The sequence below is a fragment of the Ascaphus truei genome, chromosome 3, assembly GCF_040206685.1.
Source record: "Ascaphus truei isolate aAscTru1 chromosome 3, aAscTru1.hap1, whole genome shotgun sequence".
Classification (NCBI taxonomy): domain Eukaryota; kingdom Metazoa; phylum Chordata; class Amphibia; order Anura; family Ascaphidae; genus Ascaphus; species Ascaphus truei.
The window spans coordinates 108,759,690-108,786,544 of record NC_134485.1 but is presented as its reverse complement, the minus strand read 5'-3'; the positions used below and the strand labels follow the sequence as shown (position 1 = coordinate 108,786,544).

Below are 26,855 nucleotides of genomic sequence, written 5' to 3'. Positions count from 1 at the left end.
TCATTAAATTTGAGTTGGAAAACAAAAAAAATGCATTAAGTATTTAATACTACAGAACGTATTTATAAAGAAAATACAGGAATGTGAAAAAAAAACATTTGGGGGGGGGATACAAAAAGGAAGAGGGAAGGGGGGGGGGGGTTTGGGGACATTTGAAGACAATAATAAATATTACAATGAAGATACAGAAAGACAAAGAAGAAAAAAATAATCAAAACCAAGGGGGGTTAGGTACATTTCAGATGCAATTTCATGTAAACAGACGTGGAAGGTTGGTACTTTGAGCTGTCACTGTCCCACCCGTCTTGGACACGGGTTAGCGATATTAGGGTATGATTTTCTTGGGCACATGGTCTGGGGAGATTTTTTATTTTTTTGTATATTTTTTAAATGTCATTTGTGTTAAGCTCTATCTTTATTTGGGGGTCCCCTCCGGCGAGGGCTTTGCAGACACTTACAGTGGAAGTAATTGTATATGAGAGCCATGGGGATCGCTCCTCGCATCAAAGGTCCCCAGACCGCCTCAAACTTTAGCCACCTTGTCATTGGGAATGGCTGCCAGTTTCTCCAGCAGGAGGGTACGCCATATTTCTTTTTCTACCACTAATATTGTTTGGCATTTTAGTCGCCTGAATGACATTTTTAATGTATTTTAATGTAACAAACATTTTTTTTTGTTTCAATAGCAACCATTTACAAAGTCACATCCCCTTCCTCTTCTGAAACAGGCTCGGGCACCCCCCTTTTTGAGCCCTGCCCTCTCTCCCTAACAGTGCAGCAATTGTATCTAGTGACTGCCTGCTCACGTGATCTTCCCCACAGAACTTTGCATCTTTGGTCCTCGGATCGACCGGCAACTTAGCTAATTACTTACCATTGTGTCGATTTGTATTAATGCACATATTTTAAATTAAAAAAAAAAAGGTAGCTTGGACTGCTGCTTTAAAGGGTAATTTCATGGTGCCCAACCTTTGTTGTTGGTTTAATAAAGGTATTAGTTCTATATATTTACGACAGTGCCATTATCTAAGCTGCCGATCACGCGTGATCAGTCAGCAAAGATCCTGCTTCCCAGAGCTTGCAAAATGGCTGCTTATGTCATAAGAGGAAGTGCTGAAGCTTTCTATAAAGTTGCTATGGCAACCAAGGAAGCTTATGTAACCCTTTTATCCCATCCCCCCTAAGTGAGATGTGGGGTGGCGGGGGGGTACTCTCCTTCTCTATTTACTTCAGGTGTAATGGTGCTGCAACCTGCTGGTAACAGGAGGGCTGAGGGCTCCGCGGTGGTGTGGGGAGAGCCAGGACAGGGACAGGGGACAGATTACCTTTGTTTCTCCAGATGGTGCAGTGCCTCCAGCCAGTAAGGATCCTCTGGGGTCTTCAGGGGATAGACCCTCACTGACACTCCTCATACCCAGAGACATGAAGCCACACAGCAATGTCTTTTCTTGGTGGCTTTATTGCAGATAGCTCCAGCACAGAGAAACAGTCTTGCATGATCAGTCCTTTCTCAACCTAGCTCAGAGCCCTGACTAGTAGCATGATATTCTTTGCCCCCCTCCCTCCAACCCAGGCATGGGTGGAGGGAGAGAGATCCTGGAACCACTCACTCTCTAACTCACTATCTGAGCACCAACTGACACACTAATTTAGGAGGCATGTCCCAATTTGAACATCTTAGGGGAGTGTCTCTAACTCTGACTCATTACAAGCCAGAGCCGGATACACATTGGCCCACAAGCAGCAGGGGGCGTTCCAACCAATATCCACCCCTTAGATTGACAACCTCAGAGTTGCAAGGCCCGCCCTCGAATATTGCTACACATTCAAGGCTGAAATACACATACAGGCCTAAAACTGGATTTAACCTTTCCACTGCCTGCACTAACAGGACTGACAGAGGAAAGGTCCAGAAACAGAAGTAACTGCCGGGAGGCCATGTTACACTTAAAAAGGGGATCAAGAGTGGAACAAAATGGGGGGGGGGGGGGGGGAGAGGGGTTGGTAGGGAAATGCAATATGTTATGTAATATTATACAACTGATTTATTAAAACACATTGGATCTTGAATGAAATGCTGCTTTAATATGAGGAAAGTGTATCTTATAATTCACACATACAGCAAAATATGAAAAAAGATATTTGTTTCCTGCATCGGGTCCAAATGACCTTTTTATCTCATACGCAAGTGGTGTAAAAATACTGTAAGGTATTAATGTCAACTCCGGGGATACTTACCTCCGTAGGGGGTGCTGGTATCTCTGGAGTTTAAATGTCCAGGTCACGTGGACCAATAAGAAGCGGCAAAGTATGATGTCACGGCTTCCTATTGGCCAGCATGACGAGGGACATTGAAACGCCGCCATTTCTTTAGGCACACGAGTTCCCTGGCTGCAGATACCATCACCGCCTTCGGAGGTAAGTATCGTTTGGAAGCAGGGAGTCACCGGAGATAAAATTAACGTAGTTCAACTCTGGAGATTCGCTGCTTCAATCCTGTAATCATTTTTTTTTTTTAAATGGCAGTCATGTTTTGCTGCTTTAAAAACATTTTTTACATGAATAATTCTCTGAATGTGAAGGATTTGAGAACGAACATTCGATTGGGATAAAAAGGAAAAGTAATTTTATTTTCTAATAGAAAACTACATTTTGAATGGCAGAAGTGTGAGTACTGGGCACCCAACACTTAAGTGGCTTGTGGCTCATGTCTAAGTTCTGTGGATGTTACATGTACATGTGTGTAGCCCAGCAATACAAATGTGTCTCTGCTATTAACCTCCAGGTGATGAATGCAAAAGCTACAGATATTTACCTAAGACGGCCAGAGTTTTTCTTGGCACACGGCATCGAAGTCTGGACAGAGAAGGAGGTAACGGCACATTCAATTTAATTTTAAACCAGTTAAAGGGGCAGTCCGTCCATGGAGCAAAGTGAGTCAATGACCGCAGCATGTTTAAAAGGCCAAATGTAAGTGATTAAGTCCCTTTTTTTTTGTTAAAAAAAATCAGCCAAATATAAATATTTTGGGTAAACAAACGTTCGCGAGTTTTTTTTTTTTTCAACTTTCAATTTTTATTGGAAAGTACAAATACAACCAATTTCTCACAGCCCGTTGTAACATTTCCATTTTTGTCAAACCACATATAATGACCACATTTAGACTTGACTACTTAAGACAATACAAACAAGACCAGACTGACGTGACATGAAGACAGGGATAGAGGGGGGGAGGGAGGAGGTGGTGGGTGGGGGGAGGTGGTCTATGTCCAGGTTCTGGAGCGGATGTGGAGGCTTGTTGTCTGCTGATTTCTCGGCCCTCGCTACGAATTTTAGTTTTGACTAGCTTTACATAGGTTCTTTTATCTTTCTCACTCCCAGTCTCCCTTTGGCTATGGCTATCGGGATGTCCGTTGGCTGTGCGTCACTATGTCTTTTTGTCTAATCTGTCCTTAAAGGAGAACGCATTTGGTTTAGTTAATGCAGGATTGAGGAGGCGTCCACTCCTGGGATTTTTTCTTGGGATAACCATGGGTCCCAAACTTTTAGAAAATTTGTGCCGGAGTCATTAACTAAACTCGTTAATTGTTCCATCCGGCAAACATGCCAAATTCTGTTTCTGATCTTAGGGATAATGGGTGTCTCCTGCTGTTTCCATAATGCTGCGATCTCACATCTCGTGGCAGTGGCAAAATGCGCGATCAATTTATGCGACGCATTTGAAAGACCCTTGATCCGTCTGCCCAGGAGGAACAGCCACGGGTCCAGGGGGATCTCCAAATCGAGAATCCGCTGAATCCAATCTCTGATTTGTTCCCAAATAGGGGCCACTTTAATGCAAGACCACAGCATATGTCGGAGATCTGCTGCCTCTCCGCACTGTTTAGGGCAGAGAGGAGAGTAGCCTTTTACAAATTTCGCTAAGCGCGTCGGAGTGTAATACCACCTCATTAGGACTTTATATGCGTTCTCCTTTAGTGTGGTGCAGATTGAGCTTTTTGCCGCCGCCTGAATAATTCTGTCCCAGTCGTCGTCCTCTAAAGTCTCTCCTAGGTCAGATTCCCACTGTCTCATGTAACTCAGTCTATTGTCATTGGGCGACTTCTGGCAGATCACTTCCCTGTACATTCTAGACGTGAGTCCCCTAGTGTCCGTATCTCTAGAACACAGCTGCTCAAAATTTGTTCGTGCCGGTCGTATTGGCGTTTTGTTGTAGAAATCCCTGATCTGAAGGTACCTAAAAAATTCGCTGTTTGGGATATTCTTAGAGGATTTAATTTGTTCAAATGTTTGTATGGTCGTTATGCCCTTCAGATCCTTTAGGCGGGAGATTCCCTTCTGAGTCCAAATTAGGAAATTTTTACTATTCAGGCCCGGAGCGAAGTCTGTGTTGCCCACTATTGGTGTCATTAATGACGCTTTGGTTGTCAGGTTACATTTAAACTTCGTGGCCTCCCAAATCTTTAACGAATTGACCATGGTCTGTAGCGGCTTGTTCATCTTGCGTACCCCTTCTCTGGGTAGCCAGATTAAATTTCGGATTTCAATTGGTGCACAACATCTCTTTTCCAACTCGACCCATCTCCGTAGGCTTGGGTCTGTGTGCCATTGGAAAATCTGCCCTAATTGGGCTGCTTTGTAGTAGGCCTGCAAGCAAGGCACCGCTAACCCTCCGCGTAGTGTGGGGCGTTTTAAAATCCCTTTAGTAATTCGTGGGTTTTTCCCATTCCAAATAAATTTCATAATTTTTGACTGTAGGGAGAGGATGTCTGCCTGTACTAATGGGATAGGGAGGCTCTGGAAAAGATATAGCATCTTTGGGAGGAGATTCATTTTCACGCTATGTATCCTCCCAATCCAAGAGATATTTCCCCTCATCCAGGTTCAGAGATCCTCCCCCAGTGTCTTTATGATCTTGGGGAAATTTGCTTTATACAAAGTTTTATATTCCCTTGTGAGATACACCCCTAAATATTTGATCGCAGAGGGTTGCCATTTAAACTGAAAATTGAGGTCAATCAGTTTTTCAACTTCTTTTGGTAAATTAATATTGAGGGCTTCTGATTTAGACTGATTGATCTTAAATCCCGAAATGTGGTTAAATTTGCCCAGAATGTTGAATATATTTGGGAGAGATGTGAGAGGTTTGGTTATTGTGAGAATGACATCGTCCGCATATAGCGCGGCTTTGTGCATTTGGTCTCCTAATGGGATCCCCGAGATATCTGGGTTAAGTCTGATGTGTGCCGCCAAAGGCTCTATGCATAAGGCGAACAGTAACGGCGACAGCGGGCATCCTTGGCGTGTTCCGCTTTTGATTTCAAACTGTTCTGAGGGGAAGCCTTGATATCTCACTCTTGCTGTTGGGTTTTTATACAGTGCCAGGATGGCCTGCAGGAGGCGTCCCTCGAAGCCAAATGCTCTCAACGTTTCCGAAAGGTAGGGCCAATCTATTCTATCGAAGGCTTTCTCAGCGTCCAGACTTAACACCATGGATTGTATTTTTTCTTTTTGAGCCAGATCAATCAAGTCTATAATTCTCCTGGTGTTATCTGCCGCTTGTCTACCTCCGATAAACCCTACTTGATCCGTATGTATCAACCCGGGAAGGACGCTACCCACCCTGTTGGCTATGAGTTTAGAGTATATTTTAAGGTCCGAGTTAATCAGTGAAATGGGCCGGTAGCTCTTGCAGTCTGCCGGGTCCTTTCCGGGTTTGTGGATCACTGAGATTGAGGCTTGGAGCATTTGTGCTGGGAATGAGGCCCCTGCTAAGATTTCGTTAAATAATTTCAACATGTGGGGGGCAAGAAGTTTTAAGTATTTCTTATAATATAAGTTTGAAAAGCCATCTGGCCCTGGGGCTTTAGCCGGTTTTAGCGCTTTAATGACCCCAGAGAGTTCCTCCATCGTGAAATCCGACTGGAGTGCTTCCCTTTCACATCTCTTCAGGATGGGTAAATGTGCCTCTTTTAGGAAGGACCGTAAGTCTTCCTTTGTTTTTGAGTTATGGGTTACCTTATCTCCATTGTATAGTACTTCATAATACTTTTTAAATTCCCCTGCAATGTTCGCTGGGATGGAGGTAAGGTCCCCACCTTGGTTTCGAATCGCGTGAATGTGATAGTTTGGAAGCTTATTTTTTAGCTTGTTGGCAAGTAGTGTGTCAGGCTTGTTGGCCTTTTCAAAAAATTTCCGCTTGGACCATGTCAATTCCTTTTCAGCCTGGGCGGAGAGGAGGAGGTTAAGACTCGTTTTTGTGGATAGTATTTGAGTCAGCGTGTGGGCATTTTTGTTCTTTTTGTGTAGGGAGGAGAGTTCCGCTAACTTTTCCTCTAACTTAGAGATTTTTCCCTCCCGCTCTCTTTTCCGTTTAGCGGCCAGATTCATTATGACCCCCCTGAGGGTAGCCTTATGGGCCTCCCACAGCGTGGAATGTGTCGCAACACTCCCCTCGTTTTCTTTGAAGTATTGTGTAATCTTTTCCCCGATTTCTAGCTGTAGGGCTGGGATTTTCAGCAGAATTTCGTTTAGTTTCCAGTTCGCTCTAGGTCTGTCTAGTGGGATTAGTGTGCATCGCAGCTCAATAGATGCATGGTCAGACCATGAAATATCATGGATCTCAGTGTGAGAGACCCCAGGGACCATTCTATTTGATACAAGGAAGTAATCTATCCTACTATATGTGTCATGTGGGTGTGAGTAGAAGGTGTATTCTTTCTGTCTCTGGTGTTGTTCCCTCCAGATGTCGAGTAGCTGGCAGTCGCGTAGGCCTTGTTTAATTGTTAGTAAGTCGGATCTGTGTGTAATGTTAGTGGATGTGCATCTGTCAAGGTCCTCTCGTAGCGCCCTGTTCAGGTCCCCGGCGACAATGATATTGCCTCTGGCCACTCTATTAAGTTTTCCAAAGAAGGTAGAGAAAAAGCCTGGGGCTGTCTCGTTAGGGGCATATATTGTTGCTAAAGTAATTGGGAACCCTTGGATTGTCCCTCTAACTATGAGGAATCTTCCTTCTGTATCTTTGAAGGACCTATCAAGTACGAATGGTATTCTTCTATGAATTAGTATGGCCACCCCCTTTTTTTTCACTTTTGCGGAAGACAAAAAGTGTGTCGGGTAGTCCCTATCTAAAAATGTGGGGTAGTTACCTTGGGAAAAGTGTGTTTCTTGCAGAAATAGGATTTCTGCTCCTTTGCGTTTATAATCCCGGAAGGCGATACGTCGCTTGGCCGGGCTGTTAAACCCCTTAATGTTATGTGATACAAGCCTGAGTTCCTTACTCATTTGCGATTATATGAAGACTGTGCTGCTGAGTTCTGCTCCGAGTAGAAGTCCCTGGACCGGATTTCCGACTTTCTCTCCTTCTCGAGTTGTGATGACTCAGTACGCCACCTACAGGGAAACACAAAGGGGAGCACACAAAAGGGAACACGTGGGGGGACACATAAACATTTAAACAAGACAACAAACAGTAACATTCTCGTCGTCTCGGCACCGCCGCATCCTTGACGAGATCATCGCCCTTGGGAAACTGGGTTCCTCTCCAAATGTCCGGAGGAAACGTGGGATGAGGTTTATTCACCCCCCGCGCCCAGTCCCCGAGGACTTCACTAGGGTCCAGGAGGTCCTCCCTCTTCCCCCCTAGTGCCTGGCTCATGCGGAGTTTAGAAGCAGGTCACTCTCTCTCCCTTTCCTGCCTCGTTCTCCCTAAACTCGGATTATTGAAACCTATCCTCCATTCTGTAAAACTAGCATCCGCCCTGGCTTTGTACACCCCTTTAGTATGTCCAATTGTGCCCTCTGCGTCTTGTCCTCAACAGCCTGCGAATCTTTATGATTACCTACGTTTCTTTGCTCCTTCTTTTTGCTCTCAATCTTCCCTCTTGGCCCCTGCTGTCAATCTAAACCGTATATCTTCTTACTACTCGCTTTCTTGTTCCTCTCCCTCCCCCTGTCTTCCTCAACCTTCTGATCCGACCCTATTTCACTTGCTACTTTGCTCCTCTCATCTGACGTCACGTCCCCCTACCCTCTATTTCCAGTCACCACTCCTCCTTTCCCTCTTGCATCTTTCTATATCTTTCTGGTGTCCTCCTTGCTCATCTTCTCCTTTACCTTACTTGCTGGCTTCCCCTCATACTCCTCTTAATTTAAGTCTACTTCCCTACTCCTTCTTATGTACTTATCTCCTAAGATGTCTCCTTATCGCCTTATTTCCTTGCCTTCACTTGCTTTCCCCCTCTGTCCTAGCTCCCTCTTTACTACTTACCCTGCCCTTGCTCGCTCTCTAGGATCGCCGCTGCGGCGCTATCCTACCGCTTTTTCCTCTTCCCCGCCGTCTATCAGCGCAGTTTCGCTTCAGATTTCAAATTGCCCGCGGCGGGCCGGTGAGGTGGCCACTTTAGGCCTGCGCGGGTCGATCGGCAGCTTCTGGCCAGCTTTGGGGTCCTTCTGCGGTCCTCAGCCTTTGGTGTTAGCGTCATCTGGCTGCACGAGTGAGGGCCCGTCTCATGCCCCCTCCAAGATGGCGTCTCACCTTCCGGTCCACCTCTGTGACGCGTATCTGGGGGCGGCCATTTTGGAAGTCGTCTTCGATCAGTGCGGAGGTGCGCGCCTCTGCTCCTGTTTCCCGCTCACCACTCTCTTCCGGCTTCTGCGTTCCAGGATGGATTCCCGCCTTCTGGGTCTGCTTCGCCATCTTGTGTCTGGGGCCTCCATTATCTGCCAGGTAGGCCGCATTTTGTTTTTTGTTTTCCCCAACAGGAGTTCTAGTGCGTTGCGGCTGCCTGGACACCGGACCGCCGTTGATGGAGTGTCGGGGATCTCCATTCTTTCCCTCAGGGGTGCGTTACTTTTTCTCTTCTTTTCTTGGGTGGTGTAATCAACGTAAGCCAAGTAGACCGTAACTCAAACATCTTAGGTGATGGAACTTCACCAACTTTGAACATTAAACTGAATCTGTTTATTACTTTTCTGGGACCATTATGTTGATACTGCACCCCTCTGCTCTCTCGGGGATCTAGCTTGTTGGTCCCATATCGGTTCTGGGAGGGCATTGTTGGGGGCGTCCGCTGCCGGGGCCTCCCCTAGGCCTAGCTTGTGGAGGAAGGCTGGCCCCTCGTCCGGTCCTCGCAGGGTGCTCGTCTTGCCGCCTCTTGTTACTTGGAGGCCAAAGGGGTAGATCCATCTGTATCTCACCCCCTTATCTCTTAGGGTCCTTGTGAACGGTAGCAGGGCTCTACGGCGGGCAAGTGTCTCTGGGGATAGATCCTGGTAGACAGACATACGCACGTCCTCAAATTCAACGATCGGCAGGGGTCTTGTTTTGTGCAGCACTGCTTCCTTTGAGCGGTAATAATGCATTCTGAGCACAATGTCCCTTGGCTGCTCGTGCATTAGAGGCTTCGATCTCAGGGCTCTGTGGCACCTGTCGAGGGCTAAGAGTTCTTTAGGGGTGTCAGGCATCAGAGACTCCAGCCATTTCATGATGAATTCCTCACAGTCCAGGATTGTTTCAGGGACCCCCCTCACCCGAAGGTTATTCCGTCTGTCCCTGTTTTCTGCATCCTCCTGGCGGTCCCGCAGTTCGTTTATTTGCTCCTGGAGATTGCTGTATTTGCGGTCCTGTCTCTTTATGGATCTGATTGTCTGGTCCATTTTCGTTTCTAGGACATTTGTCCTCTCCCCCAGCCCGGTAACCTCTCTCTTAATGTCCTTAAGCTCGGCTTGTAGCAGTGCTTTAAGGTTGTCATATAATTTGTCCAGGTCGCCTTGTCTCAACGGCCTCGGTGCAGGGTTATCCTCTCCTTCTCCTTCTGGCTCCGTTTCCGAGCCGGCGTTTGAATGTGGCGCCATTTCTCCTCCTGCACCGCCGGGTCAAGCGCGGCTAAAGTATTCTGGCAGCACCTTTTTTTTGCTTGTTTTGGGGGTTTTTCGAGACATTGCGGGGTACAGTGGGGCTTTATATGTCCTCTGATGTGTTGTGTGGGCAATTTTAATGAGTTTCGGTAGGTTTCAGCTATCAATATCTTCTAGCGAGGCACGGAGCACTTATCTTAAGCAGCCATGCTCCTTGCCGTTGCGCATGCGCCTCCGTTCGCGAGTTTTTAAAGTCTTGACCTAATTTCTTTTAGAGATAAAACTATAAATCCTCAAATCTAGAGAGTGCTTTTTTCATCTTTGTAAAGTAATTATGAGGCCAAACAGATGACCTAAGTAGCTTACAAGAGTTAATTTATGTATTTTGTCATAAACAATGTTTCTTTAATATGTCAAGTATTTTAGTGGTTCCCATTACAGCCAAGCTCAGAATACCCACAGGCAGCAGCGGATTTCCCATTAGACCCCGGTGGGGGCGGCAAAAAGGCCCGCCCCCGTATAGAGATGCTGCCCACTCCAGCCTATCGGGCTTGATCGGAAGGCACTTAGCTTTGGCAGCCGCCTCCTTGCTGCCACCCTTCTTCTCCTTCCGAATGGCAGCGTCACGTGACGCCGCGGACGTCACCCACGTGACGTCACATGGCGTCTCATTGCCATGGCAACGTGACGGCGCGACGGCAAATGACGTCATTTGACGGTGCGATTCGGAAGGAGAAGGTGGGCCGTAGCAAGGAGACGGCCGCCACAGCCAAGTGTCTTCAAATCCGTCGCTGCCCACAGGGGCCGCCTACATAAAGGACGGGCAACTCCAATTCTCAAGGGTCACCGACTGGTCAGGTTTTCGGGATATCCCTGCTTCAGCACAGGATGTTCAGTCTTTGACTGAGCCACTGATTGAGCTGTGCTGAAGCAGGGATATCCTGAAAAGATGACCTGTTGGTGGCCCTTGAGGACGGAAATTGCCCGCCCTTGTCTTACATAAAGGCCTATCTCACTTACATAAAGCTTGAACGAGTTTAATGAACACTGTTAAATGTTACTAAAAATACATTGTTTTGCCAACGCTTATTGCAATCTAAGCTTCAAAAGCTGGAGGAAATGGTTCAATCGTTTGTATTGAGGCAGAACCATTATATTGAATCTTAAATTGAAGTATGTGAAACTGCTGATCTCTACACTGCATGCCCTCATTTTACTGTGACGTGCAGGTGGTGTCTGTCAACGCAGATGGCGCTAAGATCCAGTTCAAAGACGGGTCATTACTTCAATACAGCCAACTTCTAGTTGCTACAGGAAGCAGGTAAAACCCACTTACCAGCTTCACTCAAAGGAGCAGATCTACAGAGGTCCGATATGGCCTTACCGAGCATCTTCAAAGCTCCCCAACCTCAGGTTGCCACATTTCAGTCCGGAAAGGGGATTGCGCTCACTACTACGGACGTTAGTACGAATGAGTTACAAAAAAACCGCCCCCAACCCCCCCTCCCTAACAACGCAGATCTGCAGAGGTCTGTTAAAGTTAACTTAGGGCTTTAACAAGAAATTAGTTGTCATACTTAAAGATGGTTTTATTCCCATGGAGACCCTGAAATGGGAGTTTTGCAGGAGGGGGGAAAAAAGCACAGGAGGGAGCGCCCCATTTTACTATTAAATATGCTCATTTGGAAATGCAAAGTATATTTAAATGATTAAAATGTGCATATTTTGCAAGTATCACAGGTGTGTTCCTTTATGTGCACAGGTCCCTCTCCCACCTACTATATAAAGGTGTGTTTGGGACGGTATACTTGGAACTCAAGTTAATTGGAGTCCCTACCTCTCTCGCAACACCCACATTTCAGGGTCTGGATGGGGGTACAGGAAGTCCTCCCACGGGGGAGGGATGAGGCGGTGCACAGCAAAGAAACGATGGCAACTGGATCGCTCGATTGAAAAAAGTTTCATGCCCAATCATTGTGGCAACAGTTTAAAAAAACCAGAGCAGAACAAACTCTTACGCGTTTCACGCTAACTTGCGCTTTATCAAAGCGATGGATTGGAGTAACTCCACCATTTTAGATTAGACATGCGTACCCCCATTTTATTTGAAGTTCACACAAGGCAGTGCTTACTTAACATGGCGTTAAGCCTATGCTAGTGAGATATACAGTACACTGGCTGTTGTCTTTGCACATACAGTAATTAGCTTTGTGGATATGCGTTACGCACATGGATAATTACGACTGTTCGTGATTTTGATAATAGTTTGGTCTTAGCACCACCTATATTCTATAGGTAGTTGTCTACACAGAAAACAAAAATATTTGCTATAGTGTATATACACCTCATGTTTTGCTACTGAATGGTCTACTGACCCTTGTGGTAGATGGTGGGTTAAAGAATCATTGCTTGATCGAGATTCAGTTTTCTTTAAGAGAGAAGTTTTGGGGGTTTGGTGGTTTAAATAGACACTTGGGGTCAGATTGACCTGTTAAGCGCTGTTAAGTGACTAAACATGACATTAGCCTAAATTAACATTCTGTTCTACCTTGCCGCATATCTTGAAAGTATAAAAATGTACTGTTAAAGTCCTGTTTTTCCTCTAGGAATGAATTTTGCGTGAAATACAACGGCTGCTAGAGATAATAAGATGCAGCAGACTTTTCCCCTAATAATAATAACAACTTTATTTCATATAGCGCTTTTCTCTCAATGGGAATCAAAGCGCTGCACCATTACAGTATAATGTGCGGTACAAAGCACATAGGAGTTTTGCAGGTACAGGTCCCTGCCTTGATGAGCTTACAATGTATGTTTTTGGTGCCTGAAGCACAGGGAGATAAAGGGACTTGCCCAAGGTCACAAGGAGCCGACACCGGGAATTGATCCAGGCTCCCCTGCTTCAAACTCAGTGTTGTCGTTTACAGAGTCAGTGGGGCCTATTCACTAAACAGTGATAAAATCAGTGCATTTTCGCCCGACTATGGGGCCTATGCTATAAGCGTCGATAAGCCAGGTATCGAGCACTTATCGGACAAAATGCCTACTGTTATTTAGTAAGCCTCGATAAGTGGGAGCGATAAAAGCATGAATCGCTAAAAATTTCAGCCGTCATAAAAAAATCACCCCTGAGCCCTTCTCAGGGAGGCGATCTTCATGTTGCCAGCTACTCGCCCGTTTTGGGAATTTTGCTATCACAGTTAATTGAGGCTTTCTGAATACCGTGATAGCAACACTCAAAAAACAGGCGATTTACATGGCCCGGGGACTTTTTTAATGAACGCTTATAGTATGGGCCCCTATGCATTTATTTATCACGCTGTAAGACATGAAGCCAAAAACAGGATTCACTAAGAAATGAAGGCCATTTTTTTTAAGGCCAATAAAAACAATGCATCGTCTGACCTGTTTTTTGTATTAGTGCTATGGCGCTATAAATCCTATAGCACGATAACTGATAGAAAAAATGCAGCCTGTAAGAGCTGCATGGAGATGCTGCTTCCAGATCCTTGCTCCTGACCTTGCTTTTCCTCCGGACTCCCCTATTCTGTTCTCCTGACCTCGGCTATGTACAACCATCCGCACCTCTCCATCCCGACCCCGGCTAGCTTCTCGACGATCCGCTCCTCTCCAATACTAACCTCAGCAAAGTACCACGACAATCCGCCTCTCTCCAATCCAGACCATGGCTAAGTACCTCCTACGATCCTCTACTCTCCAACACTGACCTCGGCAAGTATTACTGACCTTCCAGACCTCTCCTACCCCGACCCGGCTACCTCGACCAATCTACACTCCAGACGCGCCCACGTGGCTTTGGGTTGGTGTAATATCAAGTCTCCACCTCGGCCTCGCAGTCACGCCTTGTTTGTGGTGAGCACTCCGTTACAGTTTTCAATTGTTTATTTCTGTTACTTTTCTGTTGTTTGCTTTTTTAATAATGGTGTTTATTTGTAGTTTTATTTGGAGTTTTCTTTTATTAATTGATGGTTGTTTTTTTTTGGAGTTTGGATTTTTAATTTTGGTGTTTATTTGGTTTTTGCTTTGTTGATTTCTGGTATTTGTTTTTGTTTACATTTTTATTGTTATTTATTTGGTGATTGTTTTGATTGAATTGGATATTGTTGGTGGTAGTTTTTTTTTTTTTTTTTTTTAGGTTGACCATTGACTGTGATACATTGACTTTGATAGTGTTAAATTATACCCATAGAAGGAGTGGCTCAGTGAGTAAAGACACTGGCTATCACTGAGTTTCAATTCCCGGTGTTGGCTTCCTGTGACCTTGGGCAAGTCACTTTATCTCCCTGTGCCGTAGGCACCAAAAACATAGATTGCAAGCTCCACAGGGCGGGGACTTGTGCCTGCAAAATGGATTATTATTATTATTATATGGGCATGCTTTAACACTGTGCCAATCATTTGGTTTATTGGCATTTCAAATGGTTTTATTGTTCTATGTAATGTGTTTTATTTTGGGCCTGTTTTTTATTTGCTTCCCCATTTATTGCTATAGTGCTAAAGCATGCCCATATTATATGGGCATGCTTTAACACTGTGCCAATCAATGGGTAGCAGGGGTGGTGTCCCCGTGTAGGGTGATTAGGCTTCCTGGGTGGGTAGCGGGGGAGGGTGGGTGAACCCCTTAATGACTATAGCGGTTACTAGCCTTCATCGTGGCAGGGGGAAGTGCAAGTTTTATTTACTTTATGCTGCTGATTTATGTTCTATTTTAAATGGTCAAATGCACTATTATCCATATGTGGATAATAGTAATTTTGACCATTTCTGTACTGTACAGTATGCATTGGGAAGAGCGGGAGGGGGGGGCGAAGGGGGTGTATTTATATCATTGAACTTTTTTCGTACAGGATTGTACGCAGGTCAGCGGGGATCCCTGGAAACCCACGGGGAACACCCGGAGGCCCCCGCCAGGTGTCTGGGGGTCCTCGGGTGGACCCCACGGGTGTCTGGGGGTCCTCGGGTAGTTCCTACAGGGACCAGCCAAGGACAGCCGTGAGGCCCCCGGACACCTGCGGGGACCACCTGGAGGCCCCCGCAGGGACCACCCAGAGGCCCCCGCCGGCGTCTGGTATCAATACTGTGCTGGAAAAAATAAATAATGCTGTTATGCATGTCACAATTTCTTTTGTGCCAGCCTTTAGCTGGTGAAAAAAGATGGCGAGATTTTATACGACGATAAACTTATCACTGCTTTGTGAATAGCAGTTACTGGCAAAAAAACGGGCGGGTTTGCCATTTTTTGGCCTATCGGACAACTTTTTTGTCTGACTGTTTAGGGACGATAAAAAGCCATTATAGCGCGATACTGCACTTTTATCACTGCTTTGTGAATAGCAGAGCAGGCAGTATTACGCTATAAAGGTATTTATCGCCCACTAAACCACTTATCACTGCTTTGTGACTAGGCCCCAGTGTCTTTACTCACTTAGCTGCTCCTCGCTAATATCAGTCCACCACAATCAGTTGCGGTTAACACATGAACTTAATGTTCCTTTTGTTAAGTCATACCTATACTTGGCGTTACTCCCATCCACACCCGGAAATGAACGTTTGTGGGGGACGAAGCGTTTATGCACTTTTTTGGCTCTGGGTAGGAGTAAGGCCAAGATGTACTTAAGTTAACGCGATGTTACACTACAATAACACAACGTTAAACCTATGCTAATGAGATATACAGCGGCCATTGTTTTTACGTTTAATTCGCTTTCTTGATATGCCTTAACCTAAGGGAAAATAATGTCCGCTACTGTTTTAGGTAACGTCCCACTATGAGCCCTGAGCTTTGCGTAACTCTCCCTTAGAGGCTAATTCAATATGCGCATCGGTGAATGAAAACCCTCATCGACTTGAATAGCGGTTTTCCGCGTGGGGGAAGATTGAATGACTCCCTGAGTATAAATATACAGTGACACATCTCCATATTCAACGGGGGAGTACTAATGAACTTTTAAGTTGTCCCTTTTAAAGAGGCACTCCTGGCGACACTACTTTTTAAAAAAAAAATAAGTTTGAGGCAGGGGGTCTCCGGAACTGAACCGCATTGATTTCAGCTCCGGGGACCCCCTGCTTCCAGAGCTAATTATCTCTATAGGTGCTGCCGGTAGGAGCCCTGGCTGGGTTCATCATATGGCAGTTTAAAAGTCCCGCGTCCTGCTGGCCAATAGGAAGCCGCAACATGATCTCTTGTAGGATCCTGTTGGCCCACGTGATGTAGAGATACCGGCAGCACCTACGACGTAAGTATCTCAGGAAGCAGGGGGTCCCTGGAGCTGAAATTAACGCAGTTCAGCTCCGGAAACCTCCTGCTTCAAACCTATGTAAAAAAAAAAGTACAATAACAAAAAGCACATACTGTACCAGGAGTGTTCCTTTAACAAGGAAGCCTGAGTATGCCCTTTTCCCTTGGTGCAAATAATCCTCAGGTCTTCTTCATGCATTACGTTTAAGTGTTTGGTGTGGTATCTCTACCCAGGCTTTGCATGAGTCACCTCCATGTCAGCCATTACCTTACTCCTTTGCACCGTTTAGACCTAGAGCGCCTCAGTGCCCTGGCGCCACCCTAAAGAACGTTTTCCTGTTGCGTACTCCAGAAGATGCCAACGCCATCAGCGAAGCAGCCGTGGGCAGGAGTGTGGTGATCATGGGCACTTCGTTCATAGGTCAGTAAGCAGAACTGCGAATAGCTCTTTGTCAGGAAAGCCGAAAGCTGGGATCTTTAGCAGACCAATATTATTGTACAAAAGAGCTGCCCCCCAACTGGAATTAATGTGGCTCTGACATTGCCGATGAGTCATAATACACAGGAGTGGAAACCGGTTGGTACAAAAATGTACAATAAAGGGCCAGAAATAAGTTCAAAACAGAGCGAGGGAAGGAGAATAGTGGAAGAGGGAGGTAGTTAACAATGTTGCTGTTCATTGTTTAAGGAAAGGACAGGGATTAGGGAATGATCAACTAAATCATACTAATTGTAATTATGAAAAATAATAATAATATCTTTAATCGATAATTATCATTGCAGGTAGGTGCAACTGTGAATTGAAGTGAATCAGAGAAAATAAGAGATACAATGTGTTTGTATCCCTGAAGAAAATTCACTTATATGCACACTCCTAGGAGTAAAATGTAACTTTTAATATGCAGTACTTAAAACATATATTACCGAAAAAGATGGTATAATGAAAATAGATTAAATAAGGTAAATACATACACCCTTTGGCTCTCCAAGGAATATATAAATACTCCAGTTATTAATGTTACTGGAGTACTGGAGGCTCAAGAGGGTGCAACCAGTCAAGATGAGCCCAAAAGAGCTCACTACTTGCAATCACTAGTGCAAAAAAATGCATTAACTCACACAGCAGCAGGGAATAATCTAAGCCTACTTGTAAATAGTCGTTGCAACACTCAATAAATGAGATGATACCCTAGCTGCTACACTGTTTTTATATATATGTCTGCACTAATGAATACCTGGGAAAGACACTATGTTAAAAACAGCCCCATAACGGGGACTGATGACTTCTTATAGTGGCGGCACGCGCGATGGAGCGCCTAACGTAACGCGCACCTGCCGCTCGCGCGAAATCTGCACTGAGGTTCCGAGGCGACGGGGTGGCGGAGGCGTGGCCGTGACATCATGTGAGCGGTTCACCTTCATTGGCTGAACCGCACACGTGACTCGGCCATTGCGCGGCAAAGACTAAATTCTTGTCTTCTCCTGAATCGCGCGCGTGGTCGCTCGCTCTATGGGCGGCATCATGAGGGTACATACAGTACATTTGTTCCTTAGGCGCGCCCACACAGCGCCACTATAATCGTGGCCTTAGGAGGTGAGGCAGCCCTATTGTAAATCATGGTTATGAAAGTAACCAGAGTGCTTCATTTAGCAATGCTAAAACAAGCCTACATACCTGGTTTCCTGGTAACAAATCTGGAGCAAAGAAATAGCACCACATGTATTTAAAAAAATAAAAAAAATACTATTTAAATCCAATGCAGTATGTTTTTGGCCTATGTTTTGCAGTTGTAATACATAACCAACAAAGCAAACAATAGAAGCAAAAAACTACATTTTCACAAATGCACTCTGTTGCCTAAAGATTTTATTATAATTAATAATAATAATAATAACAACAACAACAACTTTATTTAGTGTGCTTTTCTCCCAATGGGACTTAAAGCCCTTCAATTACAAAAAGGAAGAAAGAAGAAAACATTTAAGGTTATAAACGAGACCAAACACAAGAAAAGATACAATACAGCATGGGACAGTACTGTAGCTATTAAATACCGGGCAGGTTGTGGTTTATTAATTAAATGCCCATGTAAACAGGTAGGCCTTGAGCCTGTTTTTATAGATTTCCATGGACACTCAATATATCCTTTGACTCAGCTGTCAAAACTGAACTATATTGAAGTCTGATAAATCAAACGCACACTTTTATTTTTTGGAGTGAAATCTCTTCTTGCCCTTTGTAACAATGTTTATTTTTTACATCTGATGCCCCGTTCAGAAGATAGAAGCATTTGAAATATGTAAGTGTTAGGAGCTCTCCCCAGAGGTAATCGCAGTCTAAAGGTTACCATGGTAACCTCGGAGGCTCGAGATGACGCAAATCATGATTTTTAACGCTAAGATTTTTGACATTATTTTTTAATGAGCAGGATTTGCTAAGTGGGCAAGATACTAACATTATATGAGTTATACTTGTATAGGCTTCTAGGGGATTACTGCTTTAAAACAGACCTCACTTTTGGAATCCTAACTCCAGTAACCCCATCTCTGCTAGAGAGGTCTCCAGGCATGGGTCAAATGGTTTAAATGAGGTTACTTTGCTCTTTTGTAGTACTAATAATTAATGCATGTGAACACTTTACAGAACAAACACAGAGTATTTCTTCACAGTACAAACACACTGACCTTGGGATCCTGATATCATGGGATAAAAAGTCGATATAATTATTAGCATTTATTTGGAAAGTATCACCATACTCCGCAGCGCGGTACGTATGAAAGTAAACATTGGAAGAAGAAGAATGAAATGCTTCTTCTGTAAAGATTACAAACGAAATAAATGGTTCTAGGCTTGAACAGGCAGTAGGAGCAAGTGTAGGTGCATTCTGGGTATCTGCGCAGTGCACATCAGTGTGTTTGTACAGAGCAGGTGGCATAGCCATTGGTAGTTTCCAAGCTACTGAGAAGCTTCCTTGGAAAGGGGAGTTTCATAGAAGTGGTTTTCAATTACACTGTGCAACGAGCATTTTTATCCCACATGAAAACCTATTTATTGGGAGGAACATGAGCAAGATCTCAGCCAGGTAAACACGTAAAGCAATGAAACATTAACGTGTTGACTGCCGGATGTAGCCATCCATGCTCTGCAGTGAGTTGCTGCCCATCCCCCTGTCAGGTTAGGGTTAAGGAACATTTTCAGAGGAGTATTCTGGGTACACATTGAGAGTTGCTAAGTTTGGCTCTGAATGGATAAATTAGAGCATTGCACGGGTCTCTGAGACACATGTCTTTCACATACACACCCATGCTTTCTTCCCACCAAGTAGTCGGTCAGTGACCAGCATACCTGTGTTTCTGTGTAGGGATGGAAGTCGCAGCTTTTCTGTCCGACAAAGCAAGCTCTGTGTCTGTGATCGGAAGGTCTGAAGTCCCATTCCAGGCTGTGCTGGGACGGCAGATTGGAGAAGTGGCAATGAAGGTAAAATAAAATATATTCATGTCCTAAGACCACATTTGCATCGAGATGTCTGTGTGTTTATTTACGAATCAGAATGGACCACACTGAATGACTGCGATACGTTTAAGTGGTTTAAACAAGGTTATTGATGCCTTTAACAAGAAACAAACCTTTAATAGTACTTTTAGATACATTTTTAATGTGTATTCTAACAATGTTTGCAAATTGTCTATCCTAATGGTAATAACCTGACACTTTATTTGTCTTGTCTCTGTTACCACTGTCCACTCCCTTTAATGTCCTTTAGACTTTAAGGGGACGTCCATAAACTATATCAGTGACAATAACCCCGTCCGCACATGCAGAGTACATATTGTTTAACATCAAAGGGAAATGTGTACTTGTTTTTTAATGGTTTTAAATATTAATATTTTTTTCAATACATATTGTAACGGGAGACCAGCACTTTTAACACCTTAATACCCGGATCCTTTGATTGAGCAAAGCAAGAGATAAAATAGAGGAAGTATGCCTGTTCCGGTGGGGAGAGGCAATTCAGCGGGCACCACGAGGCAGAAGAAAAAGTTGCTGAAGCTGGACTGTGCTGTATGACAATTCTTTAATAAAGCATGATTAAAAAGAGGGGGGACGCATACCCCTGCACCTCTAACGCGTTTCACCCGCAAAATGGGCTTTTTAAAAAAACCATTTTGCGGGTGAAACGCGTTAGAGGTGCAGGGGTATGCGTCCCCCCTCTTTTTAATCATGCTTTATTAAAGAATTGTCATACAGCACAGTCCAGCTTCAGCAACTTTTTCTTCTGCCTCGTGGTGCCCGCTGAATTGCCTCTCCCCACCGGAACAGGCATACTTCCTCTGCTTACCACAATCAGCTTGGAGCACACAGAACCGGTGGATTCACAGTGAGTAACATTGCTGCCCCATGAGAGCTGCCCCAGGCATTATAGGATGATTTAGTACAGAGAGACTGGAGAGGTCAGGGGGGTGGTTTCACGACTCCCCCCTATAACTCTGCATAACTCTGCCACCTTGTGCCATCTAGGGGATTTATGCATACAGCCTCAAGCACGCATTTTTCACATCAAGTGACCCGGTTCATAAGCAGTTAGATACTTACATTTTTATTATTTTTTCATCATTGTGGGTTATTACAAAGCTCTGTAGCACCGGGTGATTGGGGTCCTCTACCCCATTTTTTCCCAAGAGATAAAATAAATTGTGATTTATTTACAGAATGAACACACACACAGCTTGGTTTACAATTCCAACGCACTCACTCCCATAAAAATAAGCAATAAAAGGGAAGCTTGGGGTGGCGACGTTCTCACCACCTCCTCTCTTCACGAATCCGCAACGAGTGGACACACGTGATGAGCGGGTGCTGCTTCCTACTGCGGCCGCTGGAAACCGTAACACCACTCATCCGGATCCTCTCTCGGTATACCTCAGCCGCTAGTCCTGGATTCAACGCATTTTCGATATGCCAGATATCTTCGTCAGGATTCCTGATGAAGATATCTGGCATATCGAAACGCGTTAAATCCAGGAGTAGCGGCGGAGGTATACCGAGAGTGTGTCCACTCGGTGCGGATTCGTTTGAGAAGAGGGGAGGTGGTGAGAACATCGCCGCCCCAAGCTTCCCTTTTATTGCTTATTTTTAATTTGTATCATGTGAGTGCAAATTTGTGAGATTCCCATTATTATTACATTTATTGTATGCAGTCTGCGCTATGGTGTTTCCCGTTTTCTACTCCAGCACACCCTGAACAATTTGTCAACTAAGGGTTAAACCTGATACCAGAACAGACCCGTTTCCTGCACACTTCATCTTTATGTGTGCTGTGCCCGTTTAACTCACACGTATGTGAGTAGAACTTTTGAAGTCTTTATAGATCTAACTAGTGGTTAATAAGACAATATCACACTATATTCTGTTTTATTGTTTGTTTTTGACATATCATGCATCCTGCTCCCTCATCCTGTTTGCCCAGTGAATCTGTTACAGCATGATGACTCTCATTCCTGATGGGCTGCACATATTCTTATAGGGTTAACATTCCTATACTTAACCCGTGCAGCCTATCTCTCCATGGGAATATTTCCGTCCCCATATCACGGAGTTGCCAATACTTTGCAAACCTGGCAGAGGGGGCTTCTCATTCTGCTCTGGGCACGTGCGAACTTTGCCCCTTTGCCGCTTAGCATATCAGACCCTGACCCTCTTACATGGTGCCACTCAGTCTGGGCAGGGTGACATCTTGCCAGGATGGCTTATTGAAGTTCTCTTCCCCTACGAAGCAAGCTAACAAATGGTTTAACACTTCCATATCCTGGATTGCCTTTGAAGCTTAGAGGGCGGAGTAGCCACTCTGTCTCCCATGCAAATGGATTTTTACCCATACTGAACATTACTTGAACTTAAAAACATATAACTCTCACCACCTTATACCTGGTGGGAGATACACTGAACCCCAACCTGGGTCCTGGGGTTTGTGGGCATATACCGGGGTACCGTGAATATGATTCATTCCCCTGCCCGGTCTTACTATTCTGGTTTGGGCTGAAGCAGAGAGATTTGGCGGTGAGCTGCAAACTGCTTTCAAGGGAAGATTTTACCAGTGGTCTATGTTCCTCATGTCCTCAGGAATCTGGGGGGATTCCTGAGTACATGTTTTGGGGTAACCCGCAACACTGACCCCCTTCTACCCAAACATACCCTGACAACTTTTTACTGTAAAATCAACCCTGAAAAATCTCCGCTGGTTGGCACTCCTGGAACACTAAAAATACACATACATCGTTATTACAAATGCAGTTACATGCCATGACATTAGCTGACAATCACAATTCCCCCATATGGCTCAGGGGCACCCAGCCGGGCATAATACCTTTATTATTGGCCTGGGTACCCCATCACCATCACACATATATTCTTTATTTAAATGGTTGTTTTTAAAGAGAAATAAATGGCTTGTACTTAAAAATATTTTTTTTATAATAAACCTGTTTACCTCGCTTTTTTTTTACATTTTATTTTTGGAACTCATATTTTATTGATGTTTTCAATATTCATAGAAAAAGGGATATGGTGGGGAGTGAAACGTTTAGGAGAGAGTAACTAGAATAACTATATTAAACAAGGTCAACCCCAGATTGGAAGAGACTCTGTTGCTCTTTGTAGACAACACTTCAGAAAGCCAACAACTCCGTCAGGAGAACCCAGAGGGATATAAGAAAAAAGTAAATTAGACCTTCCCAGTGCGTATCAGAGTGGGTCTGGTGAGCTGTTTAAGGACTGGACTGCCAAGCATCGAAAGCTTTGTCACAGTGAGATTATGGCAGGCTGTATAAGGTCACATAAATATATATAACAGATGATATATATTTATCACTGGGTCTGAACTGAAACGAGTCTTAGATATAATAAAGTGATTTTATTCCTTAGGATAGGTGAACACACGAATAATACAGTAACAGACAAGAAGTACACTTACTTAGGGTTTTGGGAATGAGAAGTTTGATGTAGCATTTCTCTTCAGCAATCAGGTAATCATTCAGGTGATATTAGGTAACCATATCAGCAAACGAAGCACGAATGAAGACACAAATGAAGACTCAATGAAGACTAACAAAGGATATATGGGGAACAGCCGTTTATATACCTTTTGTCCCTCTATCCTTAACCTGAAGTACCTGTGATTGGTGGTCAATTATCTCCAGCCAATCTTTGATGGGGGAACACATTGTAAGACAGGCCCCCCTGCTAGCTGGCACATGCGCAGTAGAACTCTGGGGTCTCATTTCTGTAGCCCCCCACAGGCAAATGGAATGCCAGCCAGTCTACCCATCTGGATCTCTAGCAAGATAACCTTTGTTGGAAGGTGATAACTGGGACACTTTGAGACTGCCCTGGTTTGAGCCTCCTCCGCCCTTAAATCATCAGGGAGGCTGACAAGACCCTTTGAATAATACTTAAATCCTAGACATTGGGGCGCCTCTAGGGCCATCTGCTATCCTGGTAGACAAAGGAATTTCCTCTGAGTCTTTGTCCATACCTTGGGACACAGTATTAAACATAAAACATAAATGTATTAAAATATCCGGTTCTATGGGGTCTAGCAGAACCAAACTTCCCAGTTCTCATGGCCGGAACTGGGACACCATATGGTCCAAAAAGCGACTTGTTACGACCTATGGAACCGGAGTTACACAAATGCACATTAAATCATTTTTCATTTTAATACAAAAATCTCCGCTAAAAAAGAAATCTCAGCTTTTCACTAAATCCCCATTGAAAACAACGGGCTTCTCCGCCATAGACTTTCAATGGTAAATTGCCGCCATTGAGGTCAATGGGGTTTCTCCGCCATTGAAGTCTATGGGAAAAGTCCCGAACTTTCAAGGGGGTCCATACTCCGTCGGGTTGGTCCAGGAGGGTCAAGGATGGTTCTGCAGTGATGCCGGAGCAGTGACTGCAGACACCCCAAACCTTGATCCGCTGGGCCCTCCGGAACCGGAGATATGGAGTACCAAAATACAGCATTTCACACTTAGTCATTTTTCTGAGCCGTTTCTGCCGCTGCCGGCAAAGCCTACGGCGCGACCCGTTCTTCTCGGTTCGACCCTTATCGGGGGTCCAGGATTTGGGGACCCAGTTGTGGTCGAGTGGGGGGAAGCCTAGGAACTAGGGGCAAAAAGAATTTTATTCCTAGGGGCCCTAGAACTGTTTATTCCCACGCCACTTGACGTTGACCTTGACTTGTAAGTGATCAAAGCTCTCCTATTGAAAATGTATCCGCTTTGCGGTTTGCGGTCTGGATGGCAGCCAACTTGTTCTTCGAAAGTTACCTCGAGGAACCTCCATTGAAGTCGATGGGCCCATTGACTTTCAATGGGAAACCGCCGCTCTCCCTCTCGGACGCCACCTGCTGGTCTTTACAGGAAACAGGACTAAAACAACAAGATTCTCCATTAGAATGCATGGAGCCCTAATGGCGGCCAATGGGAACCTGCAAAATGGTGCCTGAAAAGGCGGGAAAACTTCACAAAGAGCTATAATCATTAAAGGACTATTAACCCTTGTGCTCCCGGATGGATTCTAGTGTGTGTGTGATGCAGACACTGAGTAAACCTGACATTACAATGGAACAAGGGAACAGGGGAATACACATGTACATGTCATTACAGGGGTTAAATCACTGTTCTGGGTCTTAGCCCAGTTAAACCTTTGACTCCCGGGTGAGGTCAGGGGATGGCCAAATGGGGTGTAACCCCTTTAATCCTGGGCCACCCCCTTTCTCCCTCTACAAGCTTGTCATCCTCTCCATTTAGAGAACAAACCACATTTTATTTTTGAAGTGAAACTTCTTTAGTGGCACTTATTCTGATGGGGCAAAACTGGAGAGATGGAGACGAAAATGAAACGGAAGTGACGTGACGTCACGGCTCCCCCTCCTCCCCCACGCCTGCTGTGACATGCGGCCGCCGGCGGCGCGCCTAACGACCGCTGCTCCCCCCACACACCCGCTGTGACATGCTGCGCTCCTAACAGCCGCCGTTACCCCCACACGTCCGCTGCCATGGGTATACCAAGATGGCTGGCGCAGAGCTTCCGGTGCTGTGGGTGTACTAAGATGGCGGAAGTCCCACAAGTCCTCTGGCTGTGAAAGCAGGAGCCGCTGCTCGGCCTCTCTCCTCCCTACCTCTGCTTCCCCTTCCCTGTGTCCTGCTGACTACGCGCCGCCGGGGCCGGAGGAGGAGAGGAGCCCCGGGATCATGAAGGGTAGGTAACCTAGAAGATATCGCTAACGGCCGCTGCGCTGTCAGCATATGCCGCGCATGCGCGCACAGACACGTTATCGTGCCCTCTCGCCTCTCACGGCTCCTGCTCCGGTAACGCGGGAAGCAGGGGGTTTGAGCGCGCCGCTTCCCACGCAGCACTGCCGGAGGGGGTGGGCCTCTTAAGCACGGTATCTGCCCCTCACATACGTCGGGCCCGGTGCGGCCGCGTCTCCCTGGGGGGGGGAGGGGGAGGAGAGACTCAGACAGAGCCGTCGCGGGTCCGCAGCTCCGCCTGGGGTGGGGGGAGTCAGGAGAGAGGGGGCAGGACACAGAAAGAGAGACACACATACACACACACACATACACACACACATTGACTGACACACTGACACACATACACACACACACACACAGTGACTGACACACATACGCACGCACACTGACTGACACACATATGCACGCACACTGACTGACACACATACACACGCACACTGACTGACACACATACGCACGCACACTGACTGACACACATACGCACGCACACTGACTGACACACATACGCACGCACACTGACTGACACACATACGCACGCTCACTGACTGACACACATACACTCACTGGCACACATACACTCACTGACTGACACACATACACTCCCTGACTGACACACATACACTCACTGACTGACACACATACACTCACTGACTGACACACACACACACACACACACTGACACACATACGCACGCACACTCTGACACATGCACAGACACACAAACCCCAGTGATGCGCCGAACACCGCCCAATAAACATTACCCCGCCAATCAAATTTACTCATGCTCTAAGCAGTAATAATATTATTGTTACTTTATATGTTGCTGACAACACACAAAGACGTTTCACTTACTATGCGCGTGCACAGCACACACAGCTTTTTTTAATGCACACTAGAGAGTTGTGGTCCGATTTTTAGCCAATTTAGGGCTATAGCGCATCTGGCCGCTGTCATGATATTTGAAATTAATTTGTTAGAGTACCTATCCAGGTCTTGGGGAGGCTTATTTAGGAGACATGACCATGGGTCCATCCTCAATGAGAAGCCTTGGACATTCTGCGTTAATCTATGAATTTTGGCACAGAGGGGGGACCTTAGGTCAAGCCCACCACATGTGCAGGAAATCAGCCTGCTGACCACATTAGGGTTAAATTCCACCACTATATGGCCTTTATATGCATTTTCTTTTGTGGTCATGCAAACAGATGCCTTAGGCGCGGCATTGAAGATGTGCTCCTAGTCCTCTGGTTTCAGCACTGTGCCAAGAACTCCCACTTGTGGATGAACTTATTTGTCTCCTGTGGAAAGATTAGAAAAATAGAAGATTAAAACAACAAGGTTATTTTTGACCAGTTGGGGAGTTTGAGCAGATTTCTCAAACTTTGTAAAGGCTGGGACGAAGGTTAGACCATTGTACAAAGCTTCT

The 26,855-nt window shown here is 45.4% G+C and overlaps 1 protein-coding gene across 6 annotated transcripts in view; it reads left to right on the top strand.

Annotated features, from left to right (window-relative positions):
* Window positions 1-26,855, top strand: part of LOC142489105 (apoptosis-inducing factor 3-like) — a 126,285-nt gene that overhangs the window by 60,914 nt on the left and 38,516 nt on the right. For all 6 annotated transcript variants that reach the window (XM_075589311.1, XM_075589313.1, XM_075589310.1 and 3 more), the window contains 4 exons: window positions 2,786-2,872; window positions 11,088-11,179; window positions 16,408-16,538; window positions 19,480-19,595. In XM_075589311.1, coding sequence (XP_075445426.1) covers window positions 2,786-2,872; window positions 11,088-11,179; window positions 16,408-16,538; window positions 19,480-19,595 — 426 coding nt within the window. The remainder of the gene's footprint in view (window positions 1-2,785; window positions 2,873-11,087; window positions 11,180-16,407; window positions 16,539-19,479; window positions 19,596-26,855) is intronic.